This window comes from Mobula birostris, chromosome 27 (genome assembly GCF_030028105.1).
Source record: "Mobula birostris isolate sMobBir1 chromosome 27, sMobBir1.hap1, whole genome shotgun sequence".
NCBI lineage: Eukaryota > Metazoa > Chordata > Chondrichthyes > Myliobatiformes > Myliobatidae > Mobula > Mobula birostris.
Window position 1 is genome coordinate 18,075,867 of NC_092396.1, and position 22,296 is coordinate 18,098,162.

The 22,296-nt window shown below is 44.0% G+C and overlaps 1 protein-coding gene across 1 annotated transcript; it reads left to right on the forward strand.

Moving 5' to 3' along the window:
* Positions 1 to 6,320: 6,320 nt before the first annotated feature.
* LOC140188572 (tumor necrosis factor receptor superfamily member 9-like) lies at positions 6,321 to 22,017 on the forward strand. The gene is made up of 7 exons (XM_072244985.1): positions 6,321 to 6,634; positions 9,249 to 9,359; positions 10,106 to 10,249; positions 12,963 to 13,050; positions 14,901 to 15,046; positions 18,592 to 18,726; positions 19,936 to 22,017. The coding sequence occupies exons 1-7, from the start codon at positions 6,445 to 6,447 to the stop codon at positions 20,046 to 20,048; spliced, it is 927 nt and encodes a 308-aa protein (XP_072101086.1). The 5' UTR covers positions 6,321 to 6,444; the 3' UTR covers positions 20,049 to 22,017.
* The last annotated feature ends 279 nt before the right edge of the window (positions 22,018 to 22,296 follow it).

Sequence of the window (22,296 nt, forward strand, 5' to 3'; positions counted from 1 at the left end):
CATGTATTTATTTATTTATTTATTTATTATTACTGCTAATATTTTTTCCTCTCTTTTTTGCATTTGTACAGTTTGTTGATTTTTGCACGTGGGCTGTTCATCCACATTTGTTGTGTTTTCATTGAATCTATTGTGTTTCTTTGAACTTGCTGTGAATGCCCACAAAAGAATGAATGTATATGGTGATATAAATGTACTTTGATAATAAATTTACTTTGAAGTTTGAGTGTTGTAAAACGATATACTTCATTGCAAAAGGACATGAGGGCACAGTGTATACTAAGAGACACAGGAAGGGAGGGGCCAGGGTTTATACAGGTCCTTCAAACTATCAGGGCATGTAGAGACAGAGCTTAATCAAATAATGATAAATTCAAAGATTCAAAGTACATTTAATATTAAAGTGTATAAATTATACAACCTTGAGACTTGTCTGCTTACAGGCGGTCACAAAGAAAGAAACCCAGAAGAACCCAATTAAGAAAATAAAGACTAACACGCAATGCGCAGAGAAAGAGAGAAAAAAACAAATCATGCAAATGATAGAAGCAAGCAACAGCATTCCGAACCAGCTGAGGCAGTCTCATAGTCCCGACACCCTGCCTTCCCAGTCTAACTGGGCCGGCGTTTAAATTGTCCAAGCAGCAGATTGTGCCTTGCATTAAGACCTGGGCCCCACAGCAGCAAAACACCCCATGCCTAGACCACGCCACCCAGCGATTCGCTCTAGGCCCGGGTCTTGCCACTCAGCCCAAAGCCATTCTCGACCTCTCCAAATCAGCTGTAAACTTTGTTATAAAACATTGGCAATCTACAGCTGAAGATTTGTAGATACAGGTTTGTAAAATTCCTAGAAAGGCTGCAGAAAAAAATCCCTTAGGGCAAAGAAGATTGAGAGGGGATTTGATAGAGATATACAAGGTCAGGGCCAGTCTAGGTAGGGTAGATAAAGTTAGATAGGGTTCCCAGGACAAGCAGGGAGCACAAATTTGGAAAAAAATTACAAAGAAAAGCATTTTACCCAGAGCACAGTTGTGATCTAGACTGTATGGGTGGTGGGCACAGAATCAAACAAAGTTTCAAAAACAAGGCACTTGAGAGAGAATGAGGTGCAGGTTTACGTGGAAAGAGTGGAGCGACAGTAGGTTTGTTCTTTGAGGAGCTGCATACACTCAATGGGCCAAATGGCCTCTTTGTGTATCTTGACGATTCTAGGATTCTAGAATTGTAAGTGTCAATTCATGATTCGCTGGACAAGCTCTTTGCATTAATACTATTTGTGTAGATGAAGGAAAAAAGGGTTTGCAGGCAGAGGGCAGCAAGGCACTTAAACTTCTCCAGCTCAAGGATACTTAGAGTAATTGCAGTCCAGTTATTCTGCTGAGGTCAGTGACATATCGGATCACTGGGATCTTCATAAACTGCACAACACGCACAGCAATCTACTCAAAGCACAAATAATTGGCTCCCATTCATGCCACTCAATATATTTCTTATTCAAAAGCAGATTTAGGTTAAAGATTAGTTGTGACTTGCAACATGGCTTTTTCTCACTTCCACATGTAGAAGTCAATTACTGTCATGTGAGGGATTGTGAAGAAGGGTTGGCTATATAAGTTAATATTTTCACATGACACACAACAAATCCTTTACCGATTTAGCTGCTTAAAGTCCTCCAGCTTCATTTTCAATTCAGAGTCAGAATCAGGTTTAACATCATCGGCATATGTTGTGAAATTTGTTAACTTTGCAGCAGCGGTACAATGCAATACATGCTAATATGGAAAAATAAACTGAATTACAGTAAGTACACGTGTATATTAAATAGTTAAGTTAAAATAAATGCTGCAAAAACAGAAATAAATGAAAAAAAAGTATTGAAGTAGTGTTGATGGGTTCAATGACCATTGAGAAATTGGATGGCAGAGGGGAAGAAGCTGTTCCTGAATTGCTGAGAGTGTGCTTTTGGGATTGTATACCTCCTTCCTGATGGTAACAACAGGAAGAGAGCATGTTCTGGGTGGTGGGTCCTTTAATGATTGACACCACCTTTTTGAGGGACCGTTCCTTGAAGATGTTTTGGATACCACAAAGGCTTGAACCCATGATAGAGATGACTAATTTTACAACTTTCAATAATATTTCAAAAGATATAGAAAGTGGCAGTCGATTGTACAACCTCATGACAAACAACCCTTGTGTGTATGTGGGAGTGATGATGGTGGGAGGAAGGAAAGGATTAGGACAACATGCACTATCTCAAAATAAATGCTGGGAAATTAATGGTTTAGTAAAAAATGTCACGAATTCCGTCCTACACTAACGATGTCAAATATTTACTGCTTAAGGTTGTTGCCTTGAAGCAATGAAGATAAGAGTGGTAATATCTTTGGAACAAGAACTCCAGTGAGTCAGAGGAGGGGACAAAATCATCCAGCATGGAGCAAACAGAAACTAACATACTGGGAAAAGAAGTTTCTCTGAAATGGAGATTTGGCGGACTTCCCTGTCCCTTCAGTGCAACATTTCCTGCTCTTTCCCAGTCTGCATAAGTAACCGATTGGAGAAAGAGCTGACTTTGTGACAAAACTTACAGTAAAATGATCATATTTCAGCAAAGGTTAGCAACAGATAGCAACCACATTTTTTCAGAGTCCAACCCAAATTCAGGAACCCAATTTCATGACTGAAACACTTTTGCAAAGCTCCAAAGTCAAAATTACTTGTCCTGATGAAGCCAATAAAGGAGAGCTATACAGTTTGGATGATGTCACTTATGGCAGTGATTGACCCAGGAATTAATCCATTTTGCTCAGAACTAATGCTGCCAAATAGAAATTCTGAACATATTTCCACGATAGCTTCACTGAGCCGAACCAGATTCACTTCTACTTTCTGTCTCAGTGTTGCAGTAAAAGACGAATAGTTCTATCGTTTTAAGTTCCACAGTGCCTAAGGAATAAGGGCATGGAGCTGCTAGTCTGGGCTTACTCAGAGTAGTGAGATACATGCACCCGGTACATACACTGCAGCACCCGGTAAAATTTTGGGGAGAGTAACCAACCAGAATCAGAATCAAGTTTACTATCACCGGCATGTGTCATGAAATCTGCTAACTTAGCAGCAGCAGTTCAATGCAATACATAATATAGAAGAAGAAGAAATAAATAAATAAAGTACAGTATACATATATTGAACATATTAAAAATCATGCAAAAACAGAAATAATATATATTAAAAAGTGATGTACTGTCTAAGAGTTCAATGTCCATTCAGGAATCGGATGGCAGAGGGGAAGAAGCTGTTTCTGAATCGCTGAGTGTGTGCCTTCAGGCTTCTGTACCCCCTTCCTGATGGTAACAGTGAGAAAAGGGCATGACCTGGGTGCTGGAGGTCCTTAATAATGGATGCTGCTTTTCTGAGACTCTGCTCCTTGAAGATGTCCTGGTACTTTGTAGGCTAGTACCCAAGATGGAGCTGACTAGATTTACAACCTTCGGCAGCTTCTTTCAGTCCTGCACAGTAGCACCACCCCCCCCATACCAAACAGTGATGCAGTCTGTCAGAATGCTCTCCATGGTACATCTATAGAAGTTTTTAAGTCTATTTGTTGACATACCAAATCTCTTCAAACTCCTAATGAAGTACAGTTGCTGTCTTGCCTTCTTTATAACTACATCAATATGTTGGGACCAAGTTAGGTCCTCAGAGATCTTGACACCCAGGAACTTGAAACTGCTCACTCTCTCCACCTCTGATCCCTCTATGAGGATTGGTATGTATTCCTTCGTCTTACCCTTCCTGAAGTCCACAGTCAGCTCTTTCGTCTGCTGACATTGAGTGCCAGGTTGTTGCTAGCACAACCAGCATCCCTACCCTCAGGAGAAGGGAAGACTGAGGATGGAGCCAAGGGATCACCAAAGTGACAAAACAGGTTGACAGCGTGGATTATGGGGGAAAAAAAACATCCCTGTGTTCGCTGAGCAAAGTCAAGGCAGCAACCATAAAATAAAACCTATCAAGGCAAATAAAAACTTAAGGTCAAAACCATTATTTAGAGAGTAATGAAGGAGCTTACTCCTGCAGTAAGTGTTGAAAGCAGAGAACTGTGATGCATTTTAAGAAGAAAGATTATTTGTGTGGGAGAAGGGAGATCAAAGACGGGGTGGGGGGGGCTAAGATAATTAGAAAGGAAGTGACTAATGAACTTTTTTTTCAGCTGTTCATCACCCCTCCCTCCACCCAATCAACTTGCAGGAATTCTCATTGCGTCGGGTGTGGGGCAGAGGACCCACATCAGTGGTGATCTTGGTCAGAATCAGGTTTAATATCGTTGACATTTGTCATGAAATTTGTTAGCAGCGGCAGTATATGCAATACATGATAAATATAGAAAAAATGCATTACAGTAAGTATACATGTATATTAAACAGAAGTTAAAATAAACAGTGCAAAAACAGAAATAAGTGGGAAAAAAAGTAGTGAGGTAGTGTTTATGGGTTCAATGACCATTCAGAGGGGAAGAAGCTGTCCCTAAATCGCTGAGTGTGTGCCTTCAGGCTTCTGTACCTCCTTCCTGACAGTAACAATAAGGTGTCCTGGGTGATGGGGGCCTTTAATAATGGATGCTGCCTTTCTGAGGCATTGGTCCTTGAAGATGTCCTGGATACGCTGGAGGATGGAGCTGACTAATTTTTACAACTTTTTGTAGCTTCTTTCAATCCAAAAGAAATCTTGGTTGACTCTCTTTGGGTCACCAGCATTAAGATTAAACACAATACCTGCTGCCTCTTGGCAGAAATCAACATTGAAACCTCAGATTTCATTGCTGCACAATTCCTTCCTAATCTTTCACTGCATTTGTAATTCTTATTAAATTCTTAAATCATGACTGTGATGCTGAACTGAAAGAGTGTTACAGGAAAGCAAAATGGACTTAGTTAGGTATTCAGTTAGATAAAACTGAATACCAGTTAGATAAGCTGAGAAAACTCAGTTAGATAAAACTTACACGGTTAGGTATTCAGACCAGGCTCTCTCACCTTGGGACCTTCAATTCAATCCCATTTCAATTATAGGATAGATCAACACCAAAATGGACTATAATACAAGACCGCAAGGAAATAATGCTACCAGGTCTTTAACTGTGGAAGAAACCACAACAATGAAGATTAAATTATGTAAGGAGCCACAGTTTTAAGTAGAATTAAGGGGCCGTCCATAAATATCAACTTTTTCAAAAAGTGCAGAATATTTGGAGAGTGAACATTTTAATCAATTTTTCCTATTTCCAGCTAAGTTGATGCTCAAAGTTGCACTTTAGCAATGACGGAAGAGAAGAACAAAGATATTTGCTGCTCTTCTCCTTCACAACTTTGATTTTGTGTGTGTCAAATGATGAAAGATGTCCAATCAATTTAAAGAAAGAAATCAGGAAGTATTTTCCCATGCAGAAGGAAATGGAAATCTATAATTCTTCCCCGGAAGTACTGATTGATTTTATTTTCATCTCCCTTAGCGAGTTGGTGATTTGTAGAAATCTATGGAGAGTTGATGGGAATGGGTAGCTGTGAATAGGTTACATGGACATTTGGTGAGGGAACAGGACTGTTCCGTGACTTTCTGGGTTCACTGCCTTTCTTCCGCATCGCCTGTGGAATTGTTTGGAGAAAGAAATAGCTATTGCATTCTTGGAAGAACGGTAGCGTTGTGGTTAGCACGCATTACAATACCAGCGAGGTGGGTTCGTATCCCGTCACTGCCTGTAAGGGGTTCGTACATTCTCTCCGAGACTGCGTGGGTTTCCTCCGCGTGCTTCTGTTTCCTCCCACAGTCCAACGTACTGTCCTACTAATCATACGAACTGGTTAGTCGGTTATTTGGACATTGTAATTGTCCCGTGATTAGGCTAGGATTAAATCGGGGAATTACAGAAGGGCCTCTTCCACGCTGCATCTCAATAAATAAAAGATAAGTACATGCAGGCACCGGGTCGTGGGATACTCACCAGGTAATGTATCTGACTGCGGGTGGCCACAGATATTCATCCTAACTATTCCATCTACTTTTCATGTATATCCCACGGCCTTGAGCCAATCTCTTGTCCGGGAACTGGACAATCTCATTCGTGCAGAGGAGGAGGAAAACAGCACTGGATTCTCGCAACTGCGCTAGACCAGATTACAGGAATGTACGGAATCTACGCCCACTGTCCTCGGGGGTCCCTGAATTTTAACATTAAATACCTCACACTTGGCAACATTGAGAGTTTACTGGAAATGCCAGGTCTAACTGGAGGGGAGTTCCGCGGAACAGCGTGAACCCGAAAACCCGGGGAAGAGTGTCGCGCTGAGAGAGGGCTGAGAGAAACGCCCCCCTCCCTTGGTCACTCGTGCGGGTTGGGCGGGGTGGAGCCTGCTGCGGCTGGGTTATGGGGGCGAGCTCATGTGCAGTCATTGTAACGAGGGGAATTTCCCCCCCCCTTATATACGTCACGCCCGATTAAACACGGGGAGGGGATCAGTTTTTTACTCAGTCTGGTCTGTGGTGCCTTCAGGTAGGATGGAGATGGGACCTTGGATGGTTCTGTTCGCCGTGCTGACAAATGTGTTCGCTCAGAGCAGCTGCCCTGCAGGTAGGTATCGTGTCCGGGAGTATTCAGCCTCTGGCTCCTTCTCGCCATCTCGGGGTTGTCTCTGTCCTTCGCGCTTCGGGTGTTTCGAATTTATCCGCTCACCGTCTGACCGATGCACGGTCAGACGGAACTGTAATTGCAGATCAGTGTTTGTGTTATACAACGTGTCGCGCTGTTAGTTCTTCGCCGGAGGTGCGGAACGGCAAATGGCACAGATAGCCCGGGCAGCATGTAGGGAGAGAGGAACGCGGATCTTCCCTCAGCTGCTCCTCTCTCGCAGATTCTGCCCGACCTGTAGAGGGTCGGCATTTTGCGCTTTCATTCCAGACTTCCAAATCCGCGGCCTCTCTGTTTGATTTTCCTGCCAATTTCGCTTTTTATTTTCTTGCCTCGGTCTTGCATCCTCTCTCGGACCCTTTCTCCTCAGGGAAAGACTGAGTTGAAATATTAACACCTCTCTCTGCAGATCCCGACCAGCGCGCCAGCGAATTGTCTTTTCCGGCTTTCATTCTGTTTTTTGTTTTGTGTGCGGGGGGGGGGGTTCTAATATTGAATTACAACATCAGAGGAAATATAATCAGTTGCCGATATGCGGTTGTTCATTCTACACTGGAGAGCTCCCTCTTCATTTTGAACAGAGAGGCGGGACGTTTCATTTATAAATGTAAAAGAGTTGTTTACACTGGAGAGAGATTATATAGAAGGTAAACTCTTTACCTTGGGTTCTGAAAGAAATGTTGGATAGTGTGCCTTTGTTTATTTCTCCAACGACACACACACAAAATCCTTGTGTTTGCGTTGTTTATTTCGGCGCCGTGAACGCGTGGTCATATTATCCAGCGAGTCTCGCTGATGAGTAAAGGGGCGGGGGGGGGGGGAGGTTGGAATTGGAGGGGAGAAGGAAGACAACGATAGACCTAATGAATTTTGTTGGATTTTTTAACTGCGGTACAATGTTGGTATTTGCAATCGCTGGACCTTAGCAATTCTTGTTATTCCCCATCAGATTGGCCGCTGGAGTTGTGGGGGGCTGTGGGGCAAGAGGAGTTGGAAGGGGGATTGGATGGGGTTGCAGTTCAAGGAGGGTTGGTGGCGGCTTCCCATCGGTTTGTGAAGTGGGGGGAGGGCTGACATCGAGCTGAGGGTTCACAGAGAGTTCAGGGTCTGCTGAAGCGTGCAGGGGCAAAGGGTGAATGCAAGGTTGGGGAGGGCGCTGAGGAACCGGGGTAGGTGAAGAGAGACCCTGAGATGGTGTGTTTGGAAGGGTTGAATTGCTCTGCTTGCAGCTGGGTCGATGAAGCACATACCTCACTGACTAAGCTTCTTGCAGGGAGTTTTTAAGGGTTTCATGATTAATTATTGACCTGAGATTATTTATTTATATATTGTAAGAACTATTTTTTCTCAATCTGATTTTCCAAAAGAAATTTTTGAAAATTTTGCCAGTGGGGTATCTGTCTTTAAGTCAAAGGAAAGAATTTGCATTTCTGAAGTTGCTTTTCACAACCTTGGGATGCCCCACTTCACTCCCAGCCAATGAAGTACCTACTTCAGCTCTACTTACTGCTATAATGAGGAAAGACAGCTGTCAGCTTGCACACAGCAAGATGACACCCGAGGCACTATAGTGGCCAGAAAATCTTCCCAGTCTCATTGTTTCAGGAACAAACTGTGGGCAGTGATGTGGGGAGAAATCATGTTTGAAATAGATACCTGATTTCAGCTAAGAAGACAGATGGCTGTCAGTTTAACAGAGAGGGTGCAACATCCCTCAGTATAAGACCATAAAATATAGGAGCAGAATTAGTCCATTTGTTCCATGCAGTCTGCTCCACCATTTCAACATGGCTGATCCATTTTTCCTCTCACCCCAATCTCCGTGCCTTCTCCTCATTTCCTTTCACACCCCGACCATTCAAGAACCTATCAGCCCCTGCCTTAAGTGTACATATGGCCTGGGAATTTCCAGCCGAGACTGTACCCTCATCTCTCCTGATCAGTTCAAGGTACGATGAGCCTTTTGGGTGGGGGGGGGGGTCATTGTGGAAATCATTTAAGAATGAAGAACTACTTTGCTTCGCCACAACTGAACCCTCCACATTTCGCAAGGGAAGGAGAGGCAGTTGATGAGGTGGATGAGTGACGGAGGAAGGTGGGAGAGATGGACCCTTGGTAGCTCAGCTAAGTGAAAGTGTACTCTCTGAGAATGAGTTGGGAATCTCTGGGAGTTTTCCTTCCCTCCCTTGCTGGAAAAGGAGTAATTTTCAATTTGAGATCTGAAAGAGCAAATACAATCCTGGCTTATTTTAAAATTCCACGATTACCATCGAGTGCCACTTGCCTGTGGGTTTTTCAGGCAAGAGCAGGCTCAGATATGGAGGAGGCTTAGGTAGGGAAGAGGTGACACCCCTGGCCCTGGCCTAGTCTGGCTATGTCAGCTTTCCGACTGGTGGTTGATTGATTCCGAATATCCTTCAAGCCCCTGGGCCAGGGTTAGGAGTGAGTTTGTGTGAAGCACTTGGGTGGTGGGTGGTTGGGTTTGTTACCCAGGGTTCTGAAAAGAAACTGGTCCTGGTCAGCAAAATCACCAGTAAATATCTTTTCTTCTTGACAGGCTCATTTCGGAATATTCAGACTGGCCAGTGCACATTTTGCCCAGCAACGACGTACACAGACCACGAGAACAACAAGACCCAGTGCAACAGGTGTCGCATGTGTACAGGAGGTGGGTGCCTCGGACGCAAGCAGGTTAGGTTGGACAGTAGCATAGGGTCTTTGTTCCAATGGAGAGAAAGGGGAATGGGGGAAGAAGCTGTGTGGTGAAGGGGAATGGAAGGCTTGCAGAAGATAAGAGGATAAAGGAGAGGAAACAGGAATCGGGGGAAAGGGGGAGACAGTGTTAAGGGGGGAAAAAGAAAGAACAGATGAGATAAGAGGAGGGAAGGAAGATAAGAGATACCCTTGGCCTTGAAAGAATTGCTCTGCAGGACTCCAGTCCCAGAGATACAACCACTGCCGCCCAGTCTCACTCTATGAAAAATGATGTAATTCCTGGTAACTTGCTGGGGTATCAGCAGAGCTTAGTGACACTGTGCCTGTTTCTGTCCATATTTCTAACAGTATTCTTGGTGAACACCAACAGAACACCAACTTGCTTTTACCCCCTCCTACCGTCCTTCCTCCCTCCTCCTTTCTCCACTCCTCCTCTCCTCCTACCCTCCTTCTCATCCCCCTCCCCTCCTTCTCATCCTCCTCCCCTCCTTTCACCCATCCCCCTTCCCATGTATTTTTTAATTCTCCCTCCATCTCCCACAATATCTCAGTGATATTGAAAGAACAACAGAGAGCATTGGAAATACTCAGCAGGTCAGGCAGCAGCTGTGGAGAGGGAAACAAGTATTAACATTACAGGTTTACAACCTTCCTTCATTTTCAACAATTGTCAGTGACACCTTTTTCTGTTTTTGAAAGGTGAATTTGAAATCATATATCCCTGCATAGCGACCGCCAACACCATCTGTCAATGTAAACAGGGTTTCATGTGTACAAGGAGTGATTGTAAATCTTGCAAGGCCCACAGGAAGTGTAAGAAGGGACAGGAGGTAACACAAAAAGGTAAGGCTTTTCTGAGCTGTCTTGTTTTGAAATATCTATTCATGCTTATTAGTTACTTGGGAGATGTGACAGTTTACAAGTTTGGTCAGCAGACACCTATATAACATGAGCGTTGTCCAATTGATAGGTCTTTCTCAAATCTACAACCTCCACCACTGGGAAATTCCTCACCAACTCATGCACCAACCTGACATGGAAATTTATCAGTAGTCCTTCCTTGTCCGTGGGTCATTGAATTCCTACCCACTGCATTCACCACAAGGACAGTGACCGTTTTAAAAATAAAATTTTAAAATGCTCACAACTATCTTCTCAAGGCAATGAGATGTGGACAGTAAAAATATTGCCCTTTGAGTGATGTCCACATCTCACAAGTATACAAGAATAAAATCTGTATAATCCTTAATAACTTGAGGATTACCTATTAAGTACAGTGAATAGAATTGGAGCATTATCTGGGGGTTTCTGGCAATCAGAATATTGTCCAGTCAGAATCCTTCAATGGGACCTTATCTGGTCAGAGTACTCAGTCCCAGAGTTTGCCTGATGAGTGAACGAATGAGTCCACTTTGGGATATTATTGGCCTGCTACTCATTTTGGGTTGGACCATCAGACCAGAACTTAACACTTGGCCCCAATTATTGTCTCTCACCACTGAACCTGAGGGGCAGAAGGGGCCCTTGGATGCATCGTCATTGGTGCAGACATGACAGCCAGCTGAATCAGAGAAAGGTTTCTGACAGAACACATCATCACCAAAGCCACTTCCTTTTCTGACCAACGGGCTCATGTATGTAGGTGAAAATGTTCCACTCCTATTGGTACTGCCTGCTCTATATCGCCGGAGTTCGATTATGACTCAGTCACGGTGGTGGTGCGTATGGGTGGACAGCTGGGTTTGGGACAGGATAGGGGCTCAGGTTAGGTCTTTAGGGCACTGGGGAGGGTATTGAACACTGAATTATTGGGCTGAGAGCCCATGTTCTAGCATCTTGCCGTGTGGGCCATCCATAGATCCCACTGTTAGATTTCCATTGCTCCCATGATCGAGTTAAGAGTTAATTATGGAAGTGAAAGTTTTGATGTCTCTGGCATTCTATAACAGAACCCTATCTGTTTCTTTGTAACCGCTGGATTCCTTAACACAGTTGCATCAGCAGTGTGGTTAGGAGCTCCCTTTTGCACATAACTGATCCTGGAGCTCCTAAACCTCTGTAATCTCCCAATCACTGGACACAACTCTGACCCCTGCATTCACCCGGTCTAATCCCCAACCTTCAGATCACTTCAAGTGATCCTAATCCCAGTCCCTGTATCCTTATGTACCACTTGGTGGAACCCTCTCCTCCAACTCGTGAGACCATACGATCATATGACCAGAAGACATAGGAGCAGAATTAGGCCATTTGGCCCATCGAGTCTGCTCCACCATTCCATCATGGCTGATTTACTATCTCTCAACCCCATTCTCCAGTCTTTGCCCCGTAACCTTTGATGCTCTGATTAATCAAGAACCTATTACCTTCCACTTTACTCATACCCAATGAGTTGGCTGCCACAGGCATCCATGGCAATGAATTCCACAGATTCACCATGCTCTGATTAAAGAAATTTTTCCTCATCTCTGTTCTAAATGGACGTCCCTGGCAATGTTCCCTGTAAGGTGTGGACCTGTGCGCACACACATCTTTTGCTACTAGCACATAAAGGAATTTAAACTGCGCACAAAAGGTTGTCACCCTCTACCTCGTTGGCATGTTAGGTATATTTCACGATCATACACAATCACATTTCCTTTTCTGGTTTCTGATGCAGATGGTGTTGGCAACGTGGAGTTGGCGATGATTTATCTGCAGATTTTAGAACTGGCTCATTTATAGTGTTTTTATTGAAGAACTTTGCGCACATGTTGTGGTCACTGGGCAAAAAATTGCACGGCGGCACAAGATTTTTGCGCACACCGATCATTACAAATTAGAGGGAACATTGGTCCCTGGAGGCCTAACATTTCTGAACCCACTTGGTGAGATCTATTTCCCCCCTCTCTCACCACTGCCTTGTAGCTCAGTGAGACCTCGTCCCTGTTGTACGCCCTCCATCCGGATTGGCCCCTATTGTACGCCCTCCAATTGGATTGGTCCCTGTTGTACGCCTTCCATCCGGATTGGCCCCTATTGTACGCCCTCCAACCGGATTGGCCCCTGTTGTATGCCCTCCATCCGGATTGGCCCCTGTTGTACGCCCTCCATCCGGATTGGCCCCTGTTGTATCCCGTCTACTCCATGTGAATTGGTCCCAGTATATAAAACAAAGTCCCCCCGTGTGACCTGGTCCCTGTACATACCACCACTCCCCTGTGTGACCTGGACCCTGTTGTACCCCTTCAATGTGACCTCATCTCTGTTGCATCCCTTCTGTGAGACATCGTCCCTCCTTGTACCTGCTCTGTGAGACATGGTTCCTTGTATCCTCTCTGGCCCTGTGTAATGGATTCTCACAGTTCTGGATCACAGTCTTTACTGTTGATCTGACTTCATAGTCATAGTCATAGTCATACTTTATTGATCCCGGGGGAAATCTGCTAGCTCTTCCACAAAGCATTCACTTTAACCCCATGTGCAGCAGAATGGGGAGTAAAGATTTCACAATAAACCTCTGCCCTCAGGCCATGGAGGCACAGTTAACCGAATCCTCTCTGGTTTTCTCCACCAGGTGATTCATTTAAGGACACGCAGTGTAAGGACTGTGAGAACGGCATGTACTCTGATACAGAGAATGGCGTCTGCAAACCCTGGACAGAGTGAGTTCCTACTCGGAGGTGTGCAGAGAGCATGACAAAAGACGGTGTGAGTGAGGGGGTATGTGGTTGGGCCCTAGGAAGTGCAGAGGAAACCTCAATGCCCATAGAAAGCACGTCAGATTTGAGGCAATAAAAATCCGAGAGGTCCCGGCAGAGCCGTGCTAGTGTTCACCCCTGAGCCACAAAAGCTGGCGATGAACTGGTTGGTGAGGGGCAAGTGGGAGGACAGCAGATTTTAACTGGCTTAATCACTGTTCTTATCGGGGGGGGGGGGGCTGCCACAGAATTGCAGAAAGTTGTCAACTCAGTCAGCTCCATCACGGGCACTAGTCTCTCCTGCAACCAGGACATCTTTGGACAGCAATACTACCACAAAAAGGCGGTATTCGTCATTACAGACTCTCAACGCCCAGGCCATGTCCTCTTCTCACTGTTACCATCAGGAAGGAGGTACAGGAGCCTGAAGGCACACACTCAGCAATTCAGGAACAGCTTCTTCCCCTCTGCCATCCAATTTCTGAACAGACATCGAACCTGAGAACACTACCTCACTGCTCTTTCTCTCTATTTTTACTACTTAATTTAACATTTTTTAACATATATACTGTAATTCAGTTTTTATGATTATGTATTGCAATGTACTGATGCCACAAAACAACACATTTCATAGAAACATAGGTGCAGGAGCAGGCCATTCGGCCCTTCAAGCCTGCACCGCCATTCAGCCATGATCCAACATATGCCAGTGATATTAAATCTGGTTCTGGTTCGGATGTGGTTATATCTGGGAAGGAAATTCCCGAGGCTGGGATGGAGGAGATTGATAGCATGGCCAGTGACTATGGACTGATTTGGGATGGAGGCACGAGTTGGGACTAGAGGAGAAAGGAGTCACAGGCTGGGGAGGGCGAGACCCCTCTGAATGAGGAATATCAGAGTGGGGGGTGTGGGGGGGGTGCAAGGCTGGAGAAGACAGACACAGTTTAGGGAGCCAGTCAGAAATCAGAGGAGGAGCACATTATCCACAGCTGAGCCTGCCAGAGAGCCAGCTCAGGGCTGAACCCACCAACAGCTGACCCGAACAGTGGACAAGGACACCATGGGAGAGCGGGAGAGCACGTGTGATGCCTGTGGGAGTGCTGTTGACAGGTAGTTCGACAGTGACACCCCTTATAACAGGTCATCACGAAGAGATCTGGCGGACTTTGGGCTAATTTTGTTTGAAGAAGGGTGGTGAGTGATTGTGGAGGGAACTGAAAGGGCACGATGTGTGAACTAAGTGTAAGATATTGTAGTTTGGAGGTCACTCTATTCTCTGACTGGACGTCCTGTCTTATTTTCCTATACCAGATACTGCATTCATGGGAGGTTCGTGGGTGGCTTTAGTGCACCACGTTGCCCCTTTAAAAGGGTCTCTTAGGCAGTTTTAAAGTGGGGTGGAGGGTGGTTGGAGTGGCGTCCCTTTAGACGCCCATGCTTAATACTATTTGCGTTTGAACTGATAGTCTCGAGCTTGCGCTGCTGATGGAAACTGAAAGATTCCATTGCTACCCACAGGCATCAACTAAACTTATCAAGTCCTCCCTCTCTCGACACAGTGAAACGAGGGCTGATCTACTCATCACCATAGAGTAAAGGATGCTTCCCTTATGATACTGTAACTGTAAAGTCAGGAAACACGTGTTGCAGAGTGTAAAATAAAGTCAGATAGTATCTTAACCACTTTAAACATCAGACCTCTTACAGATAAAACCAGTCATTGCATAAGTTTCCAGTGAGAATTCATTGAGTAGAGATCACTGATGTAGACTGTACGTGCCGTAATCTCTTCTTGATGTTTATCGTTCTAGCTGTTCAGCAAAAGGACTCCAGGTAGTGCGGAATGGGTCCAGGACGGAGGACGTAATGTGCGGGTCTCCCCCTACAGTGGCGACAACCAGCCAAGGATGGGGCAACCACAGAACTCTGATGCCACCGGACCCTCCGAGGAGCCAAGGTAGAAGCACTTGAACCAAAAGTGGAGTTCGTACGTCGCAGCTAACCTGCTCCGATGGAGTAGGACAATCTGCGTCCTGCCATGAGGTCACAAAGTGACCAAAACAATCAGGATTGACTAAATTTTAGAGGAAATCACAGAATGGGAAAGGGAAAGAGGCAATACTGTAAACGAAGGCAGGGGAAAGAAAAGGCCTCACTTGGGAAATCACAAAGCTTAGTCAATTTGAATGGAGGATCATCTTTATTTGCTGTATATATCTAAATGACAATGAACGAGGACTGAGTATTCTCATAATCTAATCTATTAGCAATTGTGTGTTAGCAAAGACACCAAGGTTCAACAGTTATAAAGAATTATATAAGTTAGTTTAAGTATGGTTATGGAATGAAATACATAAGTACCAGCATGTATTGCAAAGTAAGCAGCATTATAAAGAGTAGTTTCAAGTACTTTCAGTGCAGTGACAGTGGTAACAGATGGAGGGGAATGGGGGACTAACTGGAATGGTTGCTCAGATGAACTGCCTGGGGGAAAGAAACTTCCAAGAGTGCCTGGTTTTTGTCTTAATAGCGCTCATAGGGCTATTAAAACAAAAACTTTATGCCATCTTAAACAAGCACCAAGGCAAGGGTTCCCAACCTTTTTTATGTCGGGGACCCTTACCATTAACCGAGCCGTCTGTGCACCCCAGGTTGGGAACCCCTGCACTAAGGATTAGAAGATACTGCCGAGAGTTGTCCCAAGCAGTAGAGTGTGATAACATCAAGAAACTGGACGAACATACAGCAAAGATTAATAATAGGGTATTTTAATTTACATGGTTTACTGGAAATGATGTACTTAGCTTGGTATGTTGAAGAAATAATGAAAGTACAGGCTGTTTAAGATCTGGTATTCGGCAAAGAGAAAACATCAGTAATAATTGTGGTTCCTCCAAGGAAGAACAATCTTTAGGGGATAAAATTCTATACAAGCATTGAAAGTGATTTGGTTCAATCTGAAATTGGGACTTTAAACTTAAAGCAAACTACCAAGGTACGAGGCATAATCTGGCTACAATTAATTTTGAGACTACATTAAAACATATGGGAACTTTCATTTAAAGAAATAGTACAATATCCCTTTCTAAGAACCCAGAGAAAAAGTGGCCCAGCTATAGTTGATGCAAGAAGTTAAAGATGGCATTTGATCAAAGGAAATGTTGCCTACAAGAGTGGTAAGCTTGAGGATTGGTGTAAGTTCAGAATTCAGCAAAGGAGGACTAAAGCATTGGTAGAGAAAGGGAAAGTAGAATATAGGAATGGGAAAACTTGAAGCTTTCAAAAATGTAAAAGTTTCTGTAGAAGTGTATTGAGTAAAACAAAAAGCTGAAGAATGTGTGGGTCCATTGCAAACTGGAATAGCGGAGTGATATCAGGGAAAAGGAAACAATTGAAAAATTAGACAAATTATTTGTCTCTGTCTTCATGGATGAAGACATAAAACCCTCCAGAAATAATGGAGAACAGGTTTGGAGCAAAGGAGGAGATGATTTGAAAATTAGTTTTGATTAAAAACATACTATTGGAGAAATTAAATGGTCTGGAAGCTGATTACACCTGACATCTGTTTGTTTTTGAGATTGTAAGTAGCAGGGTACATATTGGGTTAAGTTATTTGGACTTTCTGAAAGCTTCCTCTGGGAAACCAGGCAAGAGGATCTTAAACAAAATCAGAGAGCATGGGATTGTGGAAAATGTACTGCCGTAGACCGAGGATTAGTTAATAGATAGAAAAGAACAGGGATAAATGGGTAGTTTTTATGTTAGGAGCCTGTGACCAGTGGAGTGTTGCAGTGTGTGTAGGGTAGATCATTTGGTTCCTTGTGCCTGCTTGAACAATCGTTAAGATCATGTCTGACCAATTGTCTCAGAGTCAATTTCATGCCAATGACCCCCTAACACTTGCTTCCAAACTATCCAAAAATCCAACTCTCCCTATGTGGAATATTCCAGAATCCTCCTGGGTAGAGAATTCCAACAATTCATCATGTTCTGCATGGAGACATTTTGTCATCATCTCTGTCTCTGGTTGATCTCTTATTTTGAGATTTAGACATCCCGCGCAGTGAAAACATCATCTCCGAATCTACACTGTCCATCTTCAGAGTGGGGCCATGTTTCCCCTCAGTGGGAAACTTAATCACCAGAGTTGAGACTCAACATGGACAAGAGATGATTGTGGAGTCTAGGAAGGTGCAGGCTGACCACTCTTCACGGTACATAAACTGTTTCTCCTCAGAGAGAGTTAGGAGCACCAGGTCTTTGGGGAAAAAAAAGTCTGAAGTTCACCTATTATCAAAATATGTACACCATATACAACCTTGAGATTCAACTTCTTGCAGGCAGCCACAAAACGACCAAACACAATTCACAATGGATGATCTTTCCTGGTCCCTCAGCAGAAAGCACAGCAGTGTCTCCGATTCCGGCGGTGACTGAAGCGAGCGAAGCTTCCCCCACCCTATTCTAACCAATTTTTATAGGAGTACATTAAGCGTCCTGACCAACTGTATCACCATCTGCTATGGGAATTGCAAATCAACTGACTCTACAAAGGATTGCAAAGATCATCGTGGTCTCTCCTCAATCCAAGAAATTTATCAGGAATGATGCATATGCAGGGCCCTCAGCACTGTCAAAGATCCCTCCCATGTGTCCCACTATTTCTTTGACCCCATACCACCTGGGAGGAAATATCGTAGCATTACGACAAGGACTGTTAGGATGGGCCTTGAGACTACTGAACTCCCTGTCACCACCCAGATCTCATCATGTAGGAGGCACCAGTAGTGTTATACTCTCAAACAAAAGAAAATCTGCAGATGCTAGAAATCAAAGTAGTATACAAAATGCTGGAGGAACTCAGCAGGCCAGGCAGCATCAATGGAGAGGAATAAACAATTAACATTTTGGGCCGAGCCTGTTCATCAGGAAGCATTATATTGTTTACTTTTTAACTTGTGTCATAAATGCATCTTATGCTAAATGTTAATCTTCTGGAATATAATTATATTATTTGTAGTAATCTTACTTTATGTATTGTGTGTGAGTTACAGTATATATATTGTGTTGTACACCTTGGTCTGGAGGAATGTTGTTTCATTTGGCTGTAAACATGTAAACAATAAACTTGAACGGTGCAGTGATCAGGTAAAATTGATGGACAAAGTTAGCCAATCAATCCAGTGTCCTTAACCATTTGTATTTTAAGGCAGTTTCCAACTTGCTGCAGAACATTATTTTAATTGCTCCCTCCTTAGAGCAGAAAACATGAGGATTATTTGCTGTATTACCAGTGGGCTGAATTGCTGTGTATTTAATATTTCAATAATAAATAATTAATTGAGTATTAATTGCATACATCATATTACCATGTGATATGTGTGTGTCTCACTTAAAGACAAACTTACATCCGTAGTTCTAGTCTTCTTGTGTCTTCCTTTGAATTAATTTAATGTTTTGAAGTTGCAAAACGTAACGTGATCTCTGTTCCCTCTCCAGACAACAAGAACGATGGGATAATTGCAGTTATCAGCGTTGTATTGCTGCCATGCGTCTTCATTCCATTCATGCTGTTCGTGATGGTACAGTCCAAGAAAAAGCAGAAACCTGACCAACTGGTTGTGAAAAACTTCGGTAAGTTTATGTTCAACATCTCGCACCTTTTAACCCCCCCCCCCCCCCCCCAGGACAAACGTTGGCTTAATGTAAACAAGGAGAGATCAGGAGGTGCAAGATACCTGATCTCTTCCAAATGTGTCTCTCTACTTCCCTCTGCCTATGCCCACAAGCAAACCCCACACCAGCTCTCTTGGACACACCGCGCAATCTGTGTTTGAGAAATGGGGCATTTCATTGTCTTTCAGGCCCACCAGCTTCGTTTACGTGATTTTGGCGGGCAACACAGTTCGATTCCCGCCGCTGTCTGTAAGAAGTTTGTACATTCTCCCTGTGACCACATCTCCAGGTGCTCTGGCTTCCTCCCACATTCCCAAGGTTAGGGTTAATGTTAGTCAGTTGTGGGGATGCTATACAGCACAGAACAGGCTCTTCTGGCCCAATGAGCCACAACATCCAGCAACCCACCTATCTTAACCCTAGCCTAATCACAGGAAAGTTCACAATGACCAATTAACCTACTAACCAGTATGTCTTTGGAATGTGGGAGGAAACCCACATTTTTGGGGAGGACGTACATCAGAATTGAACTCCAAACACTGATGCTACACTACTGTAGCACCCAAATGCTGGTGCTGGGGGCATGACACTTGTGTGTTGCTCCCAGCACAGTCCTCACTGTGCTTCTTATTGAGGCAAAATGATGCATTTCGATGTACACATGACAGATAAAGCTAATCTTTAAGTCTTTAATAAAAAAAGACTTAGGCAGATTGTTTTCGTCTCTGTACACCACCATACGAAGTTAGCAGCTCCCTTAATGGGACAGGCTGGTGAATGCATTTGGGAGATGGGGACCAATGGATATGAGGGAGGGGTGTGGTGAAGCATGATGGTTGGAGGTTTATGTGGGCCATGGACCAGTTGACATCACTGGTCTGTGTCTTTCCACTACACCTCCATAATAGCAACCCACTCTGGGGGCAGATCTTTGATGATTAAAATGGTGGGTTTTAAGGGTATCAAGCTGTAGGGAGGGACTCCAGGACTTTGCACCAATAGTGCTGGAGACTGTGGGGCTCTACATTCAATCAAGGGAATGGCTAGATGGTTGGAATTTACCAAAGAGTGATTTTAGGAAGAACCTTTATTTTTTTTGGATGAGAAGCAAGCGCAGCAGCAAAATTGAATTACTTTTTAAAATTCTTCTCTGCTTTTATATTTTAGAGGATTTTCCATTATCCTTTAAGGACAACGACGTGTGCAGCTGTCACTCTCCAGAAGAGGAGACGGGAGACTGGCAGCTCCGGCAAGAGACCACTCCCAAACCTCCGGAGTGACCCCGCCAACATCCTGAAGCAGGATCAGGGACTTTGAAATGATTGGGGTAGCATTATTCAACACAATAACGAAACACAAGGTCAACAACCTTCAGTCTGCATTTCACTCTCAACTTGCAACTTCCCAGAAAGAACTGGTTCAAAATACTTTGCAGATTCAAATTGCTATGGACAATAACTCCGTGGAATTGAAATTAATATCCTACACAGTCATGGATGATTCCTCCACCCCCCCGTCCCTCAATTTTTGTCTGTTCCTAAGATTATATTGTTTAAAATGATTCTTATGAAAGATGTGCTCTAAAATATGTTTCTTTCTCTGTGATCCAGTCTGATGGTGCACCGTGAAGTAACAGATACAGAACATTCAGAAGAATCAGGGAAAGATGAGAATATTTTACTTGCCCTGTTCTGATTGATAGCAAACTGCTGGAGAAGGTGTTGATACAGATTTGGCATTAACTTCCTGTAATGCAATTACATCAGTATTTGAGGTTAACTTGCAGGCGGAGTCGGAGGTGGGGAAGGCAAATGCAATGTTAGCATTCATTCTGAGAGGACTAGAGTATAAAAGCAAAGATGTAAAGCTGAGGCTTTGTAAGTCATTGGTCAGACCTCACTTGGGAGTACTATGACCTGATTTGGGCCCTCACTTAAGTAAAGATGAGCTGGCATTGGAGGAGGTTCACGAGAACGATCCCTGGAATGAAAGGGTTAACGTATGAGGAACGCAAACACAAGGAAATCTGCAGATGCTGGAATTTCAAGCCACACACATAAAAATGCTGGTGAACGCAGCAGGCCAGGCAGCATCTCTAGGAAGAGGTACAGTCGACGTTTCAGACCAAGACCCTTCGTCAGGACTAACTGAAGGAAGAGATAGTAAGAGATTTGAAAGTGGGAGGGGGAGGGGAGATCCAAACTAAGAAATGTTTGATGGTTCTGGGCCTGTATTCACTGGAGTTCAGAAGAATGACGGGGGCAGGGGAAAATCCCATTGAAACCTATCAAATAGTGATATGCCTAGATGGAGCAAATTTGGAGAGAATGCTTCTAATAGTGAGGGCGGTGGGGGGGGGGGGTTGAATGGCATAATTCTACTCCTGTGTCTTGTGGTCTTATGCCTTCTGGTATTTTCAAGGGAGAATTTTTCAGAGTTGTGGTTCCAGGAGTGGAAATAATTAAGGAGTTGGTTCAGGAGGTTGGCTGAAGGAAGGAATGGATAAGGTTGAGAAAGTGGGTGTCAGATGATAAGGGGGAGGGGTACAGCAGCCTGATGAAGCCAACATGATATAAGAAGCATTAATAGAATGATACGGTTTTCCCCAGGGTGGCAAAGACTGATGCCAGAGGACATACTTTTGAGGTGAATTGAGGAAGGTTTCAGGGAGATGCCAGAGATGTGTTTTTTTTAAATATACAGTAAGTACTAAATGCCTGGAGTGCACTGGACTACACTGGAGTACACTGCGAGAATGCTGATAGAGGCTGACACATTGGGGATATTAAAGAGACTTTTAGGTAGGCACATAAAGATAGAAACATGAGTGCTGTGGGGTATGTAGGAGGGAGGGATTAGATTAATCATGGAGTAGATTTATATTGGTCAGCGCCTTGTGGGCTGAAGCGCCTCAGCTGCTCTGTGCTGTAGCAGAGAAAAGTGAGGCTCTTGCTATTTAAGATGAAGCTCTAACATCCTGCCTTACATCATTCAAACTGTCTGTTGTGTTGAGGCTGGTATTCTGGAGGTGGGAGAGAGAGAGAGGGGGTCCTTGACTGCAGGAAAGATTCAGTCAATACAGGAAAAGGGAGTGTTGGGGAGAGACAGATCATTAGGATGTGGGAGTGGAGAAAGATAACGTTAATCACTCTGTCTACTTTATTTTTAAATTTTAATTACTCTGTCTACTTTATTTTTAAATTTTATTTAAAAAATAGATTTCATAATAAAATAATATACAAAACCAGAGCCAAACTCTTTGCATTCTTAATATCGTTAGGTCAATACATTCATCGAGTGACTCTTTCCTTTAACCTGAACACCATCCAATCACAGCACAATCTCCACTTTTCTCCTTGAGCAGGCCATCCGATTCTCCAAGGCCACCATCCGAGCAGCTGTCGTCTCAGCCAACACACTGGCCAGTGCATCCTCTGCACACAGGAGCACGGCGGCCATCTCGTTAGCCAGCGCCGCCGCCTCGGAGGTCATGCGTATCGGTTCCTGGGACAGCCTGAGTCCATACCA